The sequence below is a fragment of the Accipiter gentilis genome, chromosome 14, assembly GCF_929443795.1.
Source record: "Accipiter gentilis chromosome 14, bAccGen1.1, whole genome shotgun sequence".
Lineage (NCBI taxonomy): Eukaryota > Metazoa > Chordata > Aves > Accipitriformes > Accipitridae > Astur > Astur gentilis.
Window position 1 is genome coordinate 5,984,953 of NC_064893.1, and position 23,020 is coordinate 6,007,972.

Genomic DNA, 23,020 nt, shown 5'->3' on the forward strand with positions numbered 1-23,020 from the left:
TGTGTAGAGTCACTAGCAAATCCCGCAATTTTCCAACCCATTTGCAATAATTATAACTAGGTTTTAGACTCACCATAACTCCAGACATCACTTTGATGAGTGTAAATCCGGTGTAAAATTGACTCCAAGGCCATCCATTTGATAGGAACCTAGGAAAATTCACAAATAAGCCTTAAGAGGCTGAACCAAAATTTATCAGCAGTATTTACCACCAGGTGGTGTTTAAACCAGTAGTCTGGTTGTAGAAGGGAAAAAAACAACCAAGAAACACCACAACTATCAGAGTGGTAGAGCAGGCAACTTTTGAGTCCCTTATTATTATTTTCATTCATTATGTTGAACCTGGGAACTTGTGAAATATTAGGCATATTAGAAATATCTCTTACAAATTAGTTTTACCATATTTTTAACAGTCAAATTACTATTTTTTTAACCTTCTCCTATCGTAACAGGACACAAATGCAGTCTCAGGCTATATGACAAAAACTGGTCTGCGCTCATATGGTTTCCATTTATGGTCTCTGCAATATTTGCAAGCAGCTTCATTTTAATTTCTCAGCAGGACACATTCCCTCCACCAGCACGTAGTACAACACAAAGACGTGTTGAACCAAGTCTGACAGGTCTTTCTTCTGCTATAAATATACAGCATTGCCTTTTTCTTCATAAATGGCACAGTGTTATTGGTGTTGGCTACACTGATGAATTCAGCGAAGCTTTTTTTTTTTTATGTTTTTTTAATAATGTTGCTTTTTCCCAGACATTCTGGGTGGGAATTTCAAAAGCATTTGCTGCTCTACTACCTCCGCTCCCACTGCAGTCCCACTGGCCTGATGCTGCTTTGGCTGATTTCAGAGGTCTCCCACAGGCTTCAAAGGCAGCACGCTGAGATGGCAGCTGAGCGCTTTGAAAACCCCACTCTCTTAATTTGCCCTGTGTTTAAAGCTTGTGCGCGAGCACAAACGCCGACAAATGTGCAGTGGTTCATTTTGCTGATGCGCTTTACCTTGCCTCCCTCAGCGTGATACTCCTTCTCATCAGCGCCGAGCAGCTTTGCCAGCCCAAAGTCCGTGATTTTCACGTGTTGAGGAGTCTTAACAAGGACGTTCCTGGCAGCAAGGTCACGGTGCACCAGGCGACGTTCCTCCAAGTAGTTCATTCCCTAAAATACGACAGACCATGGGCAGGCATCACACACTCTGAGCTTGGATGCGCAAACGAGTTACCAAATGTCAGCCACTCTGTGGTAACTGTATGCACACCACCATAAACACGTGGCAACCTATCGCCCCTTCAGAAAAAGGTCTGCTGTTTCAATTTACACGATGGTTATTGCAGGGTGAGGATGTGCGCTTGCACAGTTACAAGGAGAAGTAACTATTACCCTCCAGGAAACTTATTGTGGGTCCATGTGCCAGTGGAGCCATGGAGAGAAAAGGGACAGTAGCAGGTATAACAGGGGAGGCAGTTCCTTTAGGATTTAGTTCAAGAAATATAAAATTGGGATAGGACTTGAAAATAAGGGGGTAAACCCTTCTTTCAGCTGCATTTGTGCAACCCCAGTGACTTCAGGAGAGCACAGTGCAGAATTTAACTATCACCTTCCATTCACACAGAGGCCAACTCTACAGAGAGTATGTAGACACTAATGGCCTGGGAGAAGAGTCCAAACAAAAAGAAATTAATAGTTCAAAGTTGTCAATTCTGCATCTCCTTACAGTGTACTCTGCCTTCTCCCTGCTAACAATGAGGCATCCCACCACAAAGGTGAGAAAAGGAAATAAAATAAAAAAAATCATTTTATGGCTGAGGTCAGAGTTGCATCTATTTTCAGGTCCTCTTTGAAAAGGCAAGTTCTTCCAGTTTCACTGCCTCCCATGATTACACTGGGTTTGCCATAGCATATGTGCTTTTTTGGTACAACTGCGTCTCGTGAGGCATATGAAGAGGAAGAATACTACTAATTGTGCCAGTTTGACTTTTAAGGTATGAATCTAACAGCTGCGTTTCTGACCACAGAGATTATTCCTCTTTCCCTCAACTCCAGTCTCTTGGTGTATGGAATCAAAAAGTTCATAATTTTTAAGTTTCCTGCAAGATCCTTTCTAAAAACCACAATTATTCCCAGTCGATAGGCTTCTGCTGGCAGCAGCTTACACTCTTGTATTTTTATGAAGAGAGAATTAATAAAAAAGTACTTCTAACCTACAAAGTTAACACCAAAATGATCATGCTGATGTGATGACAGAGCACTGGAGGGAATAATTCCCTTCCAGCCTCCACTCCCTTCCTAAGCCCACTGCTAACCTGGACCACCATCGAATCCTCCACCCAAGTCCCTCAGCAGAACTTCACCCATGCGCTGCTTATGTTGCCAAAACAAACCACCCAAACAAACTGGCACAATGCCACTATGAGCGTGCATTTAATTGCACAAATACATCTTTAGTGAGCAGAGCTCTTGAAACAAAAAATCTTGAGCTGCTGACAGAAAGCAGACTATCTTAAAAAAAAAAAAATCACATAATCTAGCCCCAACAGGACAAAAAATTTCCAGCTAAACGTGTCTTGCTGCAGAGACTTATTAAGACACAAAGCTGCTGAAAGGCAGAATATCAGTTTCACACTAAACTGTTTTAAGATGCTGGTGGCTAAAAGACTTGTGCACAGGCATGACCATATACCGAAGACATTGAACTCATCTAGAAAGCTCAGCAAATCTGTAATTGTGTACAGATTTAAGATATTTTTCATCATTAAGTGTGAGACCAATGTGTTCAAAGAGTTACTTCATAGTGTTTCTGCATGTGGAGAGTCTATGCTCTGTCATAACATCTTGTCTGAAAGAGAGGACTCCATACCTCAGAGAAAGATAATGTTTATAGATGCAAAGAAAACTTTAATTCAAAGCTGTGAAAACAGAAACAAAAATAAGCTTCCTAGGGAACGTGCCTCCTGCTGGTTAGTTACCAGACATAAATATATTTGTTTCAACTTTTTTCCCCCTCCAAAAGTACATTTTTAAAGAGCCAGAGAATGTCCAAAAATCTGGCATGACTTTATCAGAGTAGTAACACCAGACACATTGGTGGGAAAAAGCCATATGCGTGATTTATGAGGACTTTGAGAAGAACTTCAGTGTGGAGCAGCACAAAGAAGTACGTTGAAGGTCAGGCATCGCTGGAGAGGGTAGAGGTTGCTATGGGCAAGTGTTGAACTGACACCAAAAAAATCAAACAGAAGCTAACAATTGTGAATGGCAACCTTTTGGGCAAGTGATGCCCCAAGGATGAATTTTGCCACCTTAAAAACTAACAAGGAGGGGGAGGAGGAGGAGGAGGGAAATGTGGCCTCCAGCTCATCCTCCAAAAGGACTGAAACCAGGACAGAGCAGGAACTGATTTTAAACAAGAGAGCAAAAGAGTCAGAAAAAGGCAGTTCACATCCTGGGTGGACACATAAATTAAAACTCACTTGCTGCGGAGAGCCCTGTAAAATGTACACACACTGAGATGAAAAATGTGCTCTGTATGCTTTTGGTGTATACATTTCTGAGGTCCTCAGCATGTTTCCTGAAAGCAAACCATGGCCGGGCGAGCCTGGGATGTATACAAGGTCTCAAGGGACTGATAAGGCTCTAAGTGTGTGGTTAACTTGCAGACTGGCATTCCCAAAATATGCAGCATTAAAGCAGCTGAGCTTTGTGGATACTGCCATCTCATACAACGAATCTGCAACAAAGTGCAGCTATTTTTTTTGCTGGTTTTGCTCCATTCTTTCACGCTTGCAAATGGCTAACCGCCTTCCAAACACAGCATATTGCTGCTAAAGGCTAGAGGCTGTACTTCAGCTTACTTTGCTGCTCTTCTCTTTGGCAAACAGTTCCAGGTGTGATAACGAGTCTTTTATTTGGCACTATGGACATTGCAAGTAGATTACAGGCACCAACTCAGTGCATATAAATTACAGAACAGCCCTGAGGTGCCTGAATGTCTTTCAGTCACAGCGAGCCTGAGCTAGAATGGAGCTGGTATTTATTAATCAGCAGTTTCAATCCCCAGGCCTCAGGGATTTCAGCCTGAAATTCTCTGAGGCACACAAGAAGGTGTATTCAACATCACTGTTTGCCCCATGGCACAGCCCAAAGACGGAAGCAGCACTTTGGTATGAGAATTGCCAAATTCTATTCCCTTCCCTGCCACAGCTTTGTTGCATCACATTATCATTTCATTACTGGGTGTTTGGTTTGGACATAAATGTCTTGGTGATAATATTACGCTGTCTAGGAGCATTCTGAAGAATAGTTAAGGTTTGCTCAGCAGCTTGAAAATGGTAAATTGTTTAAGACAAAGTAACCACTTACTGTCACATATAAGGTATCTAGGAACCGTGTGGTGAATAGAAAGATTTACAGAGACAGGTAAGTAAATAAATACATTACGCGCTGTCAGATCTCCGTGTTAGAGTCTGAGTTTTAGCTGATCTGGAGGTGTGCTGGTCCGCTCACCTTTGCAATCTGCACACACCAGTTGAGAAGGTACTGGGAGCCGATGTTGTCCTTGTGCTCTCGGATGTAATCAAGGAGGCAGCCGTAAGGCATCAGCTGTGTGATGAGCTGGACGGTAGAAGTGAGGCAGATTCCCAACAAGCGGCACACATGAGGATTGTCAACACTAGCCATCACGTAAGCTTCCTGGGAGGAAAGAAAAAAAAGCAATGCGAAACACTCCCTTTGGCATGACACAAATATTTAGAGGCAGTTTAAAATAAGTTGGTCATTCAAGAGGTTGCTAAAATACTATATGCAAACTCTGTGCCTCCTATCACATACAAAATACTTGTATTTCCCACTCTACGGACCAAATTTCTTCCACTCAGTGGGAGCTCCAGGTTTTGAACACTGAAGCATCACCGAGATGCCGCAGCAGAGTCAGTCTCCCACTACTGGTACGCCAAGCAAACATTGGACACAAAATCCTGGGGACAAAACTTACAGACCTAGGAGGAATTAATAAATTGAACATCAGCTGGAATCTGATGGGATTTCATCATTTTGAGCACCTAGTTGCAAGGGCAACACATCTTGTGAACACGTGTCATGTGGCTTTTTTTCCTCCACAGATCTTTTCTCAAAACTGACTGGAAATTAGTATTTTTGAGACTTCCGCCCTCTGTCAAAGGATCATACTAACCCAGAAAGTCAAAAGTTGTCATCTAGGATGTGACTGACAGTTTGACTTTTTAAAAAGAGACCATGTTCTTCTTGACCATGTTGTTCTTCAGTCCATGTCAAACCAAACAGGTTAATAATCGGTTCAGCTCTTTAGAAGCTTGAATATGTGTCTTGCTTTAAGCAACACTGGGGAAAATATTGTCCCTAATTGGAAAAACTGTTTTAGACCCATATAGCAATGTAAATGATACCAGGAAGGCGATTATAATGTGGGAGCCCAAGCATCATAAACCCTTTGGTCAAATGGAATTTTGTGTTTGAGTTCCATAAATATGTGAAAAACTCTTCTTTCAAGTGTGGGTTCACCCTGTGTAGCTTTAGGTACCTAGCAAAGGTACCCAAGGTACGTCCTCTTCCTTTGCTCTTCTGTAGGAAGGGAGGGGCCCCTTCAAAGGCTTGTGCAGTACACTCCAGACACACTGAAAACATCCTTTAACATGGCCACGGGGTAAAACCCCCTGACTTCATGGGTTTTGTGTGCAAAAACTACTTATGGATTGAAAATTGAGATCTATGTTTATATTGACATCTACTGTCAAGTGCCAGCTCAAAGAATGGATTCCAATTGGGGGAAAAAAGTAGAGCTGAAGTCGTTTGGTTTTTTTTAAGTATCTTTGTGTCTGATTTACAGTGTATTACTTTTAGACATTTTTAAAGCCATCTGATTGAAAACCAACACAACGGGAAATAAATGGGAATTTTTCCATGCAGTGAGCTTTTAGGTCAGCATCTTAACTCAGCATCTGGAGTGACACCAACTAATCATCCCTTGGCAATTCAGCATTAGGCTAGCAGCCCCCCAAAGCCTAAAATCATAGTGAAGACACTACTGTGGCAAGCAAAGGAGCAAATTTGCACTTTCTAAGAGCTTAAGAAAAGAAATACCATAGCACTTTACTCATCATCTAACAAGCTTTCCACAGATGTCACATAGCTGTGTAGCTGGTAAGAACTATTATTAAACAAAGTTATTAAAGCAATGACGTTCAAGAAATAAGCAAGCCCATTTCTTGAGCAATACTTTCTGGCCTTGGTATTGTTTGCTGTACCAGCCTAAGCAAAACATGATGTAACGCATCTTCTTCTGAGGTGCTAATTCTGCATTTGGTATCCTTGTTTTGGAACCCCTGGGATGAAAGTGGCCTCCAGGCAGCCAGGTTAAAGAAGATCTCCAGCAGAACTGGGTAAGTGCTCCTCAACCTACTGCAGCATGTGAGCAGGTCATTGAAAAACAACCCTCTGTCATGGATGGCACTGACTCTGTGGGCTACCTTGAGGAAAGACAAAGCAAGAACGCAATCTGCTATTCAGTTACATAGATATTTGTGGTAGCATTTTTCAGAGAATCTTGCAAATCCGTTATAGGATGCTCAGATGTAAACAGACCGAAACACGCTCATCTCCCTAGGCTTCCCAAGTGAGCCATCATACTGATGAAGGGTGTCTGTTCCTTGCCTTGCTTCCTGTTGGGATTCAGATCCATATTGTATTCATTTCAGCGGTGGGGGAGGGGGTGTGGAATCTGCAGAGTCGGAGCCGTTCTCACTGCCCATCTGCTGCGCAGCCCGCGCGGGGCTGACCTGGGGGCTGAGAACTGGGATGCTGAGACAGCGGGGTGGGCGTACGGGCCACACAGCTTTCGGAGAGTGTCCAAGCGTTGACACCGCCTATTACATTCAATACTGCAAACTAAAATAGGCCACTGCCTCCTCGCAGGGAGCAGAAGGGAGCTATTGTGCGGTCGTGGGTCCCTCTAAGTAGCCCAAGACATTAAAGTGGGCCTTTGTTTCAACTGTTTATCTTGGAAATCTCTGCGGTACGCTCTGACCTGCTCCAAGTATGCTTGGTATTCAACAACAATCTTCTGAATTAGCCCTACCCTAATAAAGCTAGCAAAAGCTCGCCTGGATTATATGAGCTAAAGCTGCTGTGCTTGTTCTGTACCTAGCGTGTTTCTGTAAGACAAATCATCTTTAATTGGACATTATTATCTCTGAGGTTTCAGTGACCTTGAAAAGTTGGTTGCATAGCAAAAATCTGTTTTGAGAGGAGCTTTTTGAATCATTCCTCTGACTTCTTTCACTGGTTTTGTATTTTTAAAAATTTTCTCCTGAAATATAGAATGAATTCCACCAACCAAATCATCTAAAAAATGAACAGGACTGAAAAAAGCAAGAGCTTTTTGTTAAGCATCCTAATTCAACGGAAAAGATAACGTGGGGATATGCTACAGAAACTTCCTGGAAAAAAGCAAGTACTTTGATATCACCAAAGAGTGCGCAGTCCCTGCATCTACTGCCCTGTCGTGTGACTATCTTGATCTGCTGAGGGCAGGATGCAGTACTATAGGCTTATTCATTAACCCCTCCTTCAGTGGACAGGAATTTAAGGCGGTTAAGTCCAAAGCATCCTTTGTGAAGACTGTGTTATGTTTCTTATCATTGTGAAGAGGGAAACAAGGGGCAGAGCTCAGGGCAGGCAGCTGAGCAGCATCTTTGCCAGCTCCTCAATCCAGGAACGCCAGCGAAGGGAGGGACTGCAGCCTGCCCGCAGGCAGGCGAGGGGCAGGGACCAGGGCCACAGGGGTCAGGGAGCTAGGAAATGGCTGAGACTGGCCTGCAGTCTAACTAAACTAAAATCAGGATGCTTCGTGTACGGATTCTGAGACGGACTACCTATTCTTTTGCATTGCTGCAATACACATATCAAACCGTATGGTATGTAACACATGCTCTGTTGAAGTAATGTATTGGAATAACACTGTTTATTTGGGGTGATTGGAAAAATCCAGTGTGCTTTATTATCATCAGTAGCACAGGTAGGTTTGTTCACAGCCATTCATCCTGACACTTCTCATGGTGAGACTTGGCCTTTTGTTAAGAACTTCACTAGCTTGAACCATTTGAGATGAGCCTTCCTACCTGAGGTGTCATTTGCTGTCCACAGCTGGATTTTTGTTTGTTTTTAAATAAATTTCCTGCTAAAGTGGTTCAGTTCTTACCAAAATAAATTAAAAAAAATCCACATTTTTTCCCCATGGCTGAAGGACCATCACTTCCACACAAACAGGCTGTCCCAAGCTGTGGACCTGCACTTTACAGGTCCATTTAGGACATACCAGGGATGTGTGCCCTCTCCCTGCAAAGAAGCACTCAATAGATGAGGCCCTGCCAAATCCAGGCTTCCAACCTACGCTTTCTAGAGGCACGCTCATGCAGGTATAGCAAGGAGAAGCTTAAAGACTTCATCTGTACCAAACACACTGTGTTGCCTGGAGAGTCCCTGGGCTGACCAGTCCTCCAGAGTGATCCTGCAGGCTCCAGCTCAAGGCTCGAAGGTCTGAACAGGGGACGGGGACAACCCTCCCCACCCCCCCCAGGCATTTCTTGTCACTGAGGACTGAACCACAGCACAGGAAAGCTGAACTGAATGTATACTGAATATCCGAGTGCTCCTCTCTGCACTCAGCATTTCCCTTTCCTCGTATATAAATAAATATCTTTGGTGCTTTATGTTGTATGGCTTCAGATCTAGCAACAGAGTTCAGATTTTTAGCTACTTCAGATTCAGGGAACTTTGTATTTAGGGCTCTGGCTCACCCGTTGTAAACTCACACATTTATAAACTCCTGAAACAGCATCCCATAGCCTTTTTCCCTGTTTTCTGAAGTGATGAGCTATATCCAAGCAAAAAAAATAAAATTCCCATGCCTCTTTCAGGAAGCAAGATAATTTCTTGCTGTTCATGACAGAGAAATCAGACAGCTGGGATACTTTTTTCTTTTGGATTTATAGTTAATTTAATGCTACGTAACCAAGCAACTAGCTTACGACAATCTGCAATGTCAGGATTCAAAAATCATTAGATATGTTGTTACTGGTTTTAGTTCTACTGCCATAATGGCAATGAATGCCACAGTTTAAGGCCTGAAACATCAGAACAGAGAAAACAGAATTAGCTGTACATGTACGGTCCTGACCTCTCCTAAGGTGCTAGCCCACGATTAAAACATCAGTATCTGGACTGTGAGCAAGGGGTTCATAGAAGGCACAAAAGCACTTCACAGACTGGGCTGCAAAGTACAGTACTTCTAGATGGAGAATGCAGTTTGGGGTGCAAAGTATTTCTTCCCACCCAAAATCCTTTAGTCCAATTTCCTTTAGTTGTTACAGAGGAAAACCCACAGATCACTGACAACTTGACAAAACAAACATAAAAACTTACATCGAGTATTTCCTTGTTGGCTTTTGGTGATGTAGCCTCTCTCAACTCTTTAATAGCAACAGGAATTTTAACCTTCTCCCCTTCTGGGATCCAAAGTCCCTACCAAAAAGAAGTACGAAGGGTTACTCAGTCTCACATCTATGTGTTAATTCTCCCAATTACTTATACATTTTACAACTTCTGAGTAGACTTAAATATTCTGAGCAATGGGAAGACATGGCAGACAACAAGAATACGCAAAAAACATGTCTTGTGGGTGTTAAGAAAATCCTGTTAGTGGAGTGAGTGTCTTTCAGTCACCTCTACTGTATTTTTTTGAAAAACCATATTGATTATCTTCCCTGTATAAATAGCCCGAGAGATGCATAAACAGCAACTTTTGCAGGTGGAAATCTAATTAATTAGCGCATCACAGCAACTGCATGTGCAAAACCTTGCCAGTTCAATTTATAAATCATGGGATGAAAAGAATTGGCATTTTCTTACGAAAACAAGATGGCATCTGTACTGTGCAAATAATCCAGTCCTAACCATATGCAGCGGCAGGTAGGTTTATGTCTGACTGGTTCAGTGCTCTACATCTATAGTCAGGAGGCTATTTAGGTGGCAGATGAACAGCATGGCACTGTGAGGACACTCTGCTGACACAGCCAGCAAGGTAGGTGCACATTTTCAGAGGTCAATGGGATTTGTGCCCCTGACGTTCCTAGCCATAGCTGGAAGCCTGCTTCAGAATAGAGAGCTTTATAAAGAGATATACGAATCTACAATTTATATTTCAGTACTACTGGCAAAGCCTGAAACACATATCCTGAATAAAAGGAGGAGCACAGGAAAGTGGAACTTGGTGAAGAGGAACAGACACCAAGAGAAAAAAATACCTTGTGGACCTACGCAGCTGAAGGTATGTTGACATTTTCACACATCTGAGTCAGTTCTAATGAAAAAGTGATTGACAATTCTAAAAACAAGACCCCAGACCACACAGAAAAATGGCTTAGCACTGAGCTGACCAAGTGCATTTCTTTTTTTTCCTAATATTCGCGACAGGGTATATTTGGCTGTGGTAGTTTTTAAGTTGAGATCTTTGTCCTCCAGGTTCAGCAGTGTGGCTTTGGCAACATCTTATGTAAAACTTCCCATGCTACCCGATTCACAACTCAACTAATAATGACTGAGTCACCTGTCTACCATTCAATATATACATGCTATAAAATCTAGTTTTAAAACAAAAATCTACACAATGATCACGGCTCCCAGTTCATGCTTTGTTTGGGTAGCTTCTGCATGAGGGAGCAAGATGAAAAGGGGAAGAGAAACATGGTGATCTTACCTTATAAACAGTGCCGAAAGCTCCTGAGCCTAAAACTTTGACCTTTTTAAATTCTGTTTCCTTTAAAATTCTCAGATGAGCTTGGTTCGGTGCCTCCCCGCTGGGTGTCAGTGGTTCGACAAGCTGGTGCAGAGAGAAGATGACGTTAGAAGGACATACAGTCTAGGAGGACAGCAAGCAGCATGGTTTGGGGAAGCAAATAAATCCTTCCTTTAAAATAATGAACATTTTATCCCACATGAAGTTTACGGGAGGACAGCTCCACTCTGTCCTGCAGCAATAAATATCTAAAGTTGCTCCAAGTTTAAGAGGTAAAATCAATCACAGAGTGGCAACTGCCATTTTAAAGGAGAATGGAGGAATACTACTGTTCAAATGAAGGCTTTGACTTCAAAGCCTTAAAACACATGGCATGAAGAACAATGTAATTACCACAGATCCTAAAGAAGATTTTTTTTTTTTTTTTAACTTGAGAATAAATTATAAAAGTGTTTTAAATAATGGGCAAGAATCACCTGCAATCTTTCAGGTCTGCTCTTGTTTAACTGGATGAAATTCCCATGGTACCAGTGGCTCCCTGAGACCGCAGGGTTTACAAGCAGCAATTGAAACTCTGAGAGTGATTCTTTTCTCAGTAAAACAGGCAATGTTAAATTGACTATTGATGTTTTCAAAATTTGATCTAAGCCTTATTGCAAAAAAGCAGTAATGCCCTCCAGACAGATATTTAACATTGTTTTGATGCATAAATCAGCTTTTTTGCTTAGTGATTTTTCCTTTTCCTTTCCTTTGAATGAAACTGTATTTAGCTAGATACAATCTGATTTCAGTGGCCTAGCAACCTTTCTGTTGTGACGAAATATCCTCATTTTGAGGAGTCCAGATGAGCTGAGCACAAACGGAACTCTCCTATCTCTACAACTGTAGAATACAGTGGTATGTAAAATATCGTTAGGTAGTGCATTAAAAAGCAGGACAGCTTTTTTTTAAGGATTTTCACAGCTGACTCTGCAAAGCCCGAACAGAAGGAAGCTGCAACTGGGCTTTTAGCAGTATGCTAAACACAATTCGCTAATTATTTACTAGAATTGGACTAGAAAGAGAAGGGAGCTAATCATAAAAGAGCAGCTTTAATCCAGGATAATGAATTTTGCTATTTTATATGTGAGGTACCCAGAGGGTGATGCTGTAAAGCACACAAAACCATGCAGAAAACAAAAAGCAGTGTAGAAACCCTGTTCATGCCCAAGAGGGTGAACCATTCACTTTGATGATTTTGTGGGGTTTTTGTGCTAAAAACAAACCAAAGACAAGACACAAACACTTCCTCAATTCCTTTCCCTCCTCTCCTTTCTCTCTTATTTTTTCCCTCAGGATCAGACATACGCCTGATCAAGGTGTAGAATTTTCAAAAGCGCCCAAGTTGCCACAGCAGCCTCAAGGCTTGTCTGGAGGGAGAAACGATTCGAGGCTGAGAGTCTACACAGCAAGGTGGCATGGATCAGCAAACACGCTGCACCTCACCCTGAAGGCGTAGTTTTCTTCCGAGCACACAATCTCAATGATTTTCATTGGGATTTAGACGTCTAAATCCCCTAAAGCTTCTGAAAATTACATCCAGAAGGATCAGATTTGAGATTAAGTGAGGAGGTGTTAGGTGCACACCGCCTCTTTTCCGACCAGCGTGGCAGATGCCGTGTCTGCCAACCCAAGGGCTTGTTGAGTTACAAGGCAGGTGCATGGTGCTTTAATTCTCTGGTACGAGCAGGCTGGCACCCACTGCCCCACATAAAGCAGCCGGTGTTGCAGCCGAGCCGGCGGCGCTCACCTCCCTCTCCTGCAGCAGCCGGCGCAGGGTCCGCTTTCTGACGATGTGGCGTCTCCGCAAGTAAAGGCCGATGCCCAAGCCAACCACCACCAGGCACAGGAGACCTCCGACGACACCAGCTGCGATAGACGGGATTTTGGAGCTGCAAGACAGGAGGGGGTGCAGAAAGAGAAAAAAATGCTTAGGTGTAAGATTTAAAAAAAAAACACATACAGAGGTTGCGTGAAGCCGTAGCTTTTGATCAAACACACACTCTGGACATCCACTTAAGCCTATTTGACATTTCAGATATCTTGGGCATCTGTATTTTTAAGTTCCTCATCCAGTAACCTGCTCAAAGCCTTCACTCTTCTCTCAAACTTGCAATTGGAGCTGATGCTCATGGCTTAAGCGAGAGGATTTCTCCTTCCTCTGACAAATGCACCAAACACACAAACATCAAATCTGTGGTGCCTATATATGCCAGCCATGGGCAGCCTGCGTGTGATCAGATACACACAAAACACATGGAGAGAAGGTGATATCAAGAAGGCATACGCAGTTGTGATTCCAGCAATGAAGCTGACATCTCACCATTACTAGGGAGGCCATGCTGTAAGGGGTCACAATGAACTTCAGATCATTGGTCCTCTTCAAGTACAGATGTCTGAGGCCAGGTAACGTGTGAACCATCCACATCGTACATACAGACTGCTGCCTCTTTATTAGAGCCTGGGTCATTTCAAATTTAAGTTGAAAAGAAAAACCTGTTTTCCAAGGTTGTTTTTCTGGTCTGTACATAGAGATCCATCACAGCTCTTTCTAAATTGCCCCAGGGATTACTATTAAATAGAGTCACATTTTAACACTACTTCTAGGCTGAATTTGTCTTGCCATAGCATGACTGTGGCCAGAAACTAAATCACTCTCAGTCAGAGAAGCCTGTTCACTTGTTGCATGACCTTAAGCAAGTCATAAGGCCAAACAGTGTGATGTAAGATCTGGTGAAGAATGAACGCCCATCTGTGCACAGAGCAGTTGGAGATTTACAGATCACAGGGCTGGAAAAGACGCCCTGCATCTCTGAGATGAATCCCCTGTAATGCAGGTAACCATATCAATCCTAAACATATCTCTCTCTGCCACTAGCCCATAATTCTTTCTTTCTCCAGGTCCTCCTTTTGTTCTTCAGTAACAGATCCCAGGTCTCACCTTGACAAACAAGCTAAGCAGAACAAGGTTTTGAAGTCTTGTGCCAGTAGGAATATTTCTTAGTTCTTTAAATCATTTTTATAGATTGGAGCCTGCTCTAATCTGTCACTTCCCTGTACAGAGCTGAAGACTTAACTGAAGTCCCAGCCTTGCAGTGTCCAGCATGGAAATGTAAACACGCATGCATTCTTTCCAGCTCTGTCGTTAATTGTAGCAGATGAAATACTCACCCGTTTGGACAGCCTTCAAGACCTGGCCCTTTGCACCTGTAAAAAGATATGAACGTTACAAACATATTAGCTCTGGTGTACATACTTCTATAATTCCAACTAAGAAGAGTGCTACCGATTGAAAAGTTGTGTTTCACAGCAGTCCAAGTATTAACATAGGAATTTATAATAGTCATTCACTCTCTTAAGTATCAGTCAATGGCCTTGCTCCAAAATCTTTTATCTAGAAGCATAGTTATGCTGCATGCTCAGTTTAAAGAATATTTTAAAACAACTTTCTGTCATGTGGTAGAATAGGGAGAGGACACAGATACACAAAATTCAAATGGACCTGGATTCCCTGGCTCTGCATGGACATTTGTGTTAGTGCAGAAGCTCAGGGCTGACAGCGGAGGGGGACAGAAGCACCCTCTCCCCTGCACGAGGGCAGAAAGCCACATGGAAACGTGTCACTGCAGACTGTCCTGCAGAACCCTCGTTTCCTAATAAGTAAAATACGCCAATTTCCAGACTTTCTATTGCAATGGAAAACTCGTGTAGCAGATATACGCTCCCATCAGGAAACAGCATTTGACAGCACTCCCTTTGGCTATAGTCTGTTGGTATGTGTCCATGATATTTTTCTTTCAGAATCCAAGGTCTTATGTTACTGGTAATGTAAACAGGTACAACACTTATCCAGAGAGTCAGAAACTCTACTAGCAAGTCATTCAACCTCCATTTGAGGTTAAAATGCCCAAAATTCATTCTGGCAGCCCAGTGCAAAAAACAACACGGATGGAAACACAGTGACTGCATTCACTTGATGGTCTAACGGGTGTGTGAGGTACTGTGCATTCCCTAAGTGCTGCTGGGCTACAAGATGTATACTCTTCATGGGAATTGTGGTCTTTGTGGTGTCTACTGAGGAAGGAGAGCATTACAGAGAGAGTTACATCACCTCTGAAAAACGGAGCACAGCAAGGAGAAAAGTCCAGTTTGTGGTATCCGCTCCCCGCGCTGACTTAAAAGAAAATGGATCATCCCAAAACAACTCCAGAGGAGGTCAAGTAGGGGGTAAGGAGTGAGCCTGTGCCAGGAAAACTGCTCTGAATTCCCTCTCACCGAGAGGAGGAACAAGAAAAATTTCAAAATGGCAGGTGAAGTTGCAGATCTTATCTCATAACTTGATCTAGGACTGGGGGAGGAAGAGGTGAAGCAATCACTCATTTTATTGGGTTTTGTTTGTTTGTTTGTTTTCATTACTCTGATCTTCCCTCGTGTATTTGCCTTGTTTCTGGGCCAACACGGTGCTCCAAGATCCAGCATCTGGAAGGTCTTGTGAGTTCACTGGGCTCCCATGCAAGAATGTGCATCCTGGTGTCCTGGACATGCTGGAAGGGCTGTGCATACTGGTTCCCGGATCCTGGGTGCCCAGCTTTGTTAGCGTTCCCTGTCTGCCTGCGGCTCGGTTTGTTTGCTCAGTTGTGTAACTAAGTACAGAGAAGCTGCACGGGCAGAAGAGAACCACCAGCTTGCTTATGGTCACAGGAGATGTATCTTGCTTTGCACCAGGCTTCTCTCCTCAGGTGGTCAACAGAAAACTGATCTAGGACCCAAGACCTCATCCTGTCATGCTCTACCACCCGGATGTGAATTTCTACATGCTAATGCAACAAAGCATGTGCAGTTTCTCCCAATAAGGATGTGAAATTAAAAGACCTCACTTCATTTCAGAATGTGACTGTGGTCCCTCAGATTAACTCTTCCTAAAAATTTTGGTTTGCCATGCTACTTTATGATGGCAAGTCTTCCATGCGCTTCCTAACAGCAAAAAAAACCCCAAAATTGGCTGAGGGGATAGCATCTACAGTCTGAGGAATGACCGACCACTTATTTTCCTACACCAGAAAGTAGAAGCAGGAGAAGTGTAGATTTTCATCTGTCCCCTTCTTTTTTAAAATTATTTCCCACACAAATCCATCAATATAAATTCTGGTGGGATAAAGTAAAAAGGTGTTAGGGAAGAAAATGACAGATCAGCTTGTGCTTCTGATTCATTTCACAAGTCAAAGAAGAAACAAAGCCTATGACAAATATCCATCCAGGACTAAATATAACTGTCTTTCTTAATGTGGAATTTTATGATGACACCTAACATAAGTAACCCAGGTTTTATGGAATCTAAACAATCACTTTTTCCATTCCTGAATCGTTTTTCTCCTGCTTACAGAAAGCAAAATGAGAAATGTGACCTTGTGTTATGAACTGCCTCAAGATCTTATGGATATATCAGCTGGAATCCAGCGGCAGTTGTAGTCTCTGAAATATTTCTCTACTTATTGGAAAATTGGTGCTGTGTACAGTCCCTGAAAACTATTGCATCCTGAACTCAGATTTCATCTGTCTATGTAAATATTACTCATCCCAGTGCAGACACAGCTATTTATTTCCCAAATCCATCAAGATTTTAACAACTTTCTCCTCGACCTGTAGTTCCTAATTTGATATAATACAGACAGGTTGCTATGATTTATGGCCCTTCAGAGGGGACTCACACTATAACAGCCTAAGCTAGTTCACAGTCATAAAAGAAATGGAAAACCATTGGGTTTTTTGGAGCCTTACAAAAACTTCCCTCTGCCCCTTCCTTCTCATTAACCTTCAGAGTGTGACAAAGGCATCACACTTGCGCTGTGCTGCTGCAACCTTCCCTCTCGGACCCCTGGTTGCTTTCTCACCCCCCCAGCAAAAATCCCCTGTCATTTAATATGAAGACTGGCAAGACACATAGTGGTGGTAGCGATGGCGGAGGCAGGACACATCATCCAGTGCTATTAACTACAGTAGTGGCTTCTCTCCTTGCTCTTCCACTCCAGGGGCTGTGGCTGAATTTAATTCCTGTACTCTGGGAGAGTGGCAAGGGAAAACCAAATCCTTAAATGCCTAGCAGATTAATTAAGCTGGTGCGTGTCATTAGGTGCTGGAGGTATAAATGTGGTAATTCCAGGGCTTTTGGGATGTTGCTCTTTTTATCGGAGCATATTTTCTCAGCTGTACTAGAGGCAGAGCAGCAGGAAGCTTGCGTACAAAATCCCCAAGAGATTACAGGAGAAATGGGAGAGAAGGGGTCTTTTGGGCTGAGCAGACGAAAGCTTTCTCCATTCTGTTTTTTAATGAAGGCTGAAAAAACAACTCAGTAAAGAAAATGAGACTAGATAGGATTCTTCACAGCAGTACAAAAGAAGCACTGCACTACCAGTAAGCACACCTGAAGTAAAAAACCAAAGTTTGTGACAAAGCTCAGCCGGGAAGAGAAGTCCCCTTTACTTGCAGCTTCTTCAAATAAGGAAAACAAAGCCAGATCCTGGAAACCCTTACTTGCATGACTATTGAAGTCAGTGCACTTAATCATGCTGATAAGATTTTGCGGGCTCTAGCTGTGAAATTGGACAGAGACAGAAACGAAGTTGTTGTTTCTTGTCATGCAGAAATCGCTGAGACTGTGGTTTCTAAGGATGCAAAAACTTTGTGAGACAGATGTTTTCCACCCACTGCTGAACAGATCCCTTTCCCGCAGCATAAGAAGGGAAAGGCATGAAGAGAAGTAAGTGGCATTACTGATTGATTGTCTTCATGGGGACAATGCTGCGCCAGACCGCACGTTCCCAGATTACTTCTCTGACACTGGCTCCCTACCCGTCAATGCCGTTGGCCTCAAATGACCCATCTGTAAAGCAAAAATACTAACGGTACCTTCTTCTAGCTCTGTTGAGTCCTTCAGGGATACAGCCTATTTCTTCTGCCACATTTGGGCAGCAACTCGAACAGGGCCATTGAGCATGTCCACAATATTAACTGTGGCAAACTTAGCCCAGTTCTTTCATGTAAGAGATGAAATTGAACTTTTTATATTCTGCCTTAATAACACAGGGCAAATACACTGAGCTATATGTTGGATACCCCTAATTTTAAAAAATGTCTCCTTACCCTACCCCCATCACCTGGCAGACTCCTGTGGTACACTCATCCACTGCTAAAGACAGGCAGGAACTGACTTTTCTGATGAAGTCTGCTCTGGGAACTTGCTTGTGCACAAAGAACCACCGCATGGCTCATCATTACATCCACGTCTGGCAGATTGTTCTCTATGTTTACAATCATTTGGGTCTAGAGTTTGATCTCACTACCGAGGCCACACAGTGGAAAGCCTTGCTCAGATGTGGTTACCCATTACGCTGCTCCAGTCATCAGCTGCACTTCCATGTGGCCAGTTAGAAGAAGGATATTGGATCACCATGGCCAGTTCATATCAGTAGGAACTATTGAGGTCATTAATAAAGAGCAAAGTTATTAAGATCCCTTTTCAACTGAGATCATTTGTTCTCAGGCATGTGATGGGAAGCCCCAATAACCCTTGCCTGCAACTGGAACAAAACACAGGGGACACTGCCGTAAATCATGGCAAACCCACACGGCTGTTACAGCTACCATCTGAAAAACAGAGCACTGAATTCACTACGAGCATTAGGAAGGGCTGTTACTTGCTGGTTTAACCCTTCATCTCCTTTTCTCCATGAAGCTGGGGGCCTGTGCACTCTGCTCTTTGGTGACCTGACAGCTGAATTAGCTAATATACAATGGGATGATGGGTGGACTGAATATGTTATAACTTCTGTCTTGCAACATGTATTACAGGCATATTACAGAGGATTTTGGATCAGACAGACATGCAGGGTACAGGGCAGGGGCCTGTGAAGGAATAGACAGCAAACGTGGGCTGGTTTTTTTGCTCTGAAAGCATCACAGTCCAACAACCAAGTCTGAAACCCTAAAACCTTCTACTGTGCATCCCGTGTCCCTGGCAGGTAGGAAACCAAGAGAGGATACAGTTGTTACTTATTGTCATGGAGGTTAAATACAGTTCGATTAACAGCTCATGACAGGTGGCAGTTTAAGTGTGCCCCCAGACGAGGACAAAAATGCTTCATAAAGATTGGGTTTACTGTGATGCCCATTAATAAAGCCATACTCAGGAGGCAAGCAAGGCTTTCAACTCAGACCAAGTGCTAGCATATGGAAAGAAGATAAAAAAGAAAATACTGTGGTGTCTCACTGGGATTTCCCTCCTAAAAAATGAAAGGTGCAGAGAAAAAATGGGCCCTGGGAGCCCAGCATCCACCAGATGTCACTGATGTTCCTCCCAAAACCAGAGGACCCAGCACCAAGCCAGGTGAGAAAAAAAAGAAAAGTGCATCACTGGTGGGAGAGTTCTGTAAAATTCCAGGAAGTTTCCTATTTAAATCAACAAACAAACCTGTTTCAACCCCCCTAAAACATTTTCCTTTCCCCCCCCGCCTTCTGTGTAAAGAAGAAGTGCCACTGAACTCTTCCTATTTACAAAGCCTGCCGCTCTCTGCTTACATTACCTGTGTACTCCTGACCTCCCTCACTCTCTGCTGTTTCTTCTTCTCAGTGGTTTGAAATGGGACTGTCAGGAAGAGAAAGAGCTCGAGACAAGCTGTTCCCTTATTTCTTTCCCCCGCCATCTCCATTCAGCCCAAGATTTTACTCACCCCCGAGTACAGTTTGGATGGCAGAGCTGGCAAACAGCATTCCCGTCGGCATATTTCCAGACAAGGGTGTCATTCTCACCCAGAACCCCTGCCGGGCAGGACTTCACACAGTGGGGGCCGTCTATAAAATGGGCACACTTCATGCAATTGTCAGGGCCCTACAAAGAGAAACAGCTTGTTTATAATGCCCTTGCATCAGCCTATTCAGGAGGAAATTCAGAAAGTAAATCTAAATGCCTTCCACTGCTTGAAGCTGCCAGCATCATCTGGTTTTATTACCTTGCTACCTCATATTCTTGCAAGTATTTGCTCTTGTAGGATTGACCATACAAAAGGTAGTACCTGATGTTTAAAGCTAATATTTTCTTGAGTTTCAATGTCGCTGCTTTTTTTCCCCCTGCCTTCTGCCTGGTTGGAAAGCTTGAATTTTTCATTTAAAATGGGGCATGATTTAATGACACCTTGATAAGGGGTAAGCTGAAAAGCAGAGGGCCCAGCTGCTGCCTGGTGCAATCTACCATCACACAATTTAAAATGATGGACCTGGACCTGCTGACACCTCCCTGAAGTACTGGCCTCAAATCATCATTTTCCTGGTTTCTCAGCGTGGGTTCTTTCCTCTGTTAGGGAGAAGTAGGGGATAATGCAGGCAACTCAAGGTGTCCATGTGGGTTTTTTTACTTTGAAAAGCACTTAGTTTGTGTTTAAAGGCATTGCCTTTGGCCATTTTTGGCAGAACTGGTTTTATTCAGACTATAACAACACCAGGAATGCCCTAAATATTTTCAAGCAGGGGAACCAGCAATTCTGGGTCAAATTCTACTATGAAGAAAAACCAGACCAGATCCATAGTGCCAGTTTCAGTGAGACTGCAGTAAGACATGCTATAAGAAGATTATTTTAATTACTGTAATGTCTAAGGGCCACTATAATAGAGTGATTACTGGATGCTGGGCAAATATGGAACAAGGGGGTGGTAACCCCCTAAAGGAGCTTACAAAGTTAATAACATCTCTGAGGCCATGGTGGTCTAAGCTAGAAGGGAGGATGGAAATGCTTCACATTACTGAGCAGTGACTCTTCAGACTGGTGATGGGCAGGGGTCGAACCCTCAGTGGCTGCAAGGGATGGTAAGAGGTGTTCAAAGAGTTGGGTTAAGTAGCACAGAGGAGGATCTGTGACGGAAGCAGGAGATTTGATTTCAATTACCAAAAAACAATGAGAATTAGCGTTTTACAATTAAGATATGAGTTTGATCTGATTAAAAGGAAAACATTTTGTACCATTGTCAAACTGGACATTTCGTAACACAAAAGAGTATTCTCAAAATTAAAGAAGAACAAAATTCAGGAAGACTCTGGATGACTAGCAAGACTACACTGTATTGACTTTTGTAGAAGGAGCTTTTGTATGGTTTTGGAATAGTTAAACAAGTTTGAAAATCCAATTGTTTTGTTTTGATTGCCTTTCTTTGAACATAATTTACACCTGCAATTACTTTAACATAGGTCTTGACTGTAACCTTGTTCAAGGAGGGAACATGGTTTTAAGTAAAAACTGCTTCCTGCATATTTTTTGGTAAACATCTGGTTTTGATCACAAATTTATCATGGCTTTTCAAAAAAGGTTAAAAAGCTACTGTTTTAATCCCCTATTTTAAACATTTTTCCTCTCTGAATAAGGAAATGTAATTTGTTCATGCCAACTTGGCAGTTCAGTAGCTACATGTTCCTGAAATATTTGCCAAATTACCTTATCATCACATACGTAAGTAAGCCTTTTTTTTGTGTGTGTGTGTAAAAAGACACAAAAAAGAAAGGCCCTACAATGCCTGTGACTGTGGATTACATGTATGATGGGTGACACAAAAGAAAAATAACACCCTGAGGTTCCCTCTCCTGTTTCTGCTCCCCTGCCCCAAGATCTTGACTTCTAAGCCCCACCACCTCCACTCCATCTCCAAGAAGGGTAAGTGAGACCTCAAGATTATCTCAACACAGGAAATACGTATTAATACACGGTCTGAGGCACAGGTTTGCTAAGCTGAATCTGCTCTTACAGGTCCAGTGCAGGTTGCATTGTACGCAGTAGAGTTTTGCACCAGGCACTCAGGATGGCAGGGAAGGCACTTGGAGTCCCTTTCAAACTCTCTTGGCTCCCTGGAAAGCAACAAAAAAAAGAGAAATAATTAAACCCCAGCCTGATTAGCGAGTGATAATTTGTGGTCGTCTCTCCTTTTTCTGACTTTTCCAGTTTAAACAGACTGGGATGATGGTACTGAGACAGGAGGAGGTATGGGGGACCCTCCTGGCTACACCAGTAGCACTTGCTCATTGCAACCAGGGGTAGGCAAGAGTAAGGGAAATTTGGTTGACGGTGAAACACATGGCACTCCAGATTGCACACTACAAATTAGTTTACCTTCCCTTTTAAGCTAACGACACAGAATATTTGCAACGATTTCCAAGGGCTTTTAAATGGTAGTGATGCAGAGAGATCAGCAGAAACAGTTCAAGTGATTCCAAGGCTCCAAATAATAATTAGGAAAGTTAAACAGCAATGCACTGATAATTAAATTCATGCCCTCCCTACAACACACAATGAATCATTAAAATATGAAGGTTGGGAACAGATGGTTTCAATAGCAATAAAGCTGTTCCACTTCAAGTAATGGTGTTATTAATTAAACTAAATCTACCCATCATCTGATACAAAAAATGCCCAGATCTGCCCTTCAGGTCATAATAGCTCCTGGAGGGAATTCACTTACAAAAAAGACAGCTGCTGAACTGCAAGTTGCTAGAGAGATATAAACATCAGGGACATCAGCACCTTGTCAAGTACTTGCTTAATACTCATGATTTTTTGAATTCAAACTTTGAAAGACTTATTAAAAAATCCTGTAATTCTCGGTGCTAGATGTGCCTTTCCTGCCTACATCACCTGTTGAATTGACTGAAAAACCCAGCTGCAGTCCTGATGCACGGGCAGCGATATGTTTCCTTCGGCCTGAGTGAGGCTCAAGCAGTAATTTTGCTTGAAATTGCTGCTCCCAGTGCTTTTTGGATGAAAGTTCATTCTCCCTTGGCTGCAACTTTACAAACTGCAAGGACAAGCCGCTCATTTGAGCAAATGTAAGAGTCCCTTTGCAATAAGGAAGCCTACTGAGCAGTGAAGCCCTGGCTCCAGGGGTGACTGAGCTCCCGGGGACTGCAAATGGCTCCGGCTCTCACCCGATGTGCTTGACATGACAGGCATAGCTTGGATTTCCACTGGGGCTTTAAGCTCCTTTATTTCTTATGGGAAGGAAGTGTAAGGCTTAGCCTCCTTAGTCTTCCAGAGAGTCTCCTCCTGGGCTTAAGGGGATGTTTTCTCGGCAGTCACCGTGGCAGGAGCAAACTCCTAAGCAATGCTGAACAGGGAAGG

At 42.9% G+C, this 23,020-nt stretch overlaps 1 protein-coding gene across 2 annotated transcripts in view; it reads right to left on the minus strand.

Annotated features, from left to right (window-relative positions):
- Positions 1-23,020, minus strand: part of EGFR (epidermal growth factor receptor) — a 167,112-nt gene that overhangs the window by 13,529 nt on the left and 130,563 nt on the right. For both annotated transcript variants that reach the window (XM_049816629.1, XM_049816627.1), the window contains exons 14-22: positions 21,654-21,753; positions 19,595-19,752; positions 14,040-14,075; positions 12,619-12,760; positions 10,791-10,913; positions 9,458-9,556; positions 4,508-4,693; positions 1,007-1,162; positions 74-149 (exon numbers count right to left, since the gene is read on the minus strand). In XM_049816629.1, coding sequence (XP_049672586.1) covers positions 74-149; positions 1,007-1,162; positions 4,508-4,693; positions 9,458-9,556; positions 10,791-10,913; positions 12,619-12,760; positions 14,040-14,075; positions 19,595-19,752; positions 21,654-21,753 — 1,076 coding nt within the window. The remainder of the gene's footprint in view (positions 1-73; positions 150-1,006; positions 1,163-4,507; positions 4,694-9,457; positions 9,557-10,790; positions 10,914-12,618; positions 12,761-14,039; positions 14,076-19,594; positions 19,753-21,653; positions 21,754-23,020) is intronic.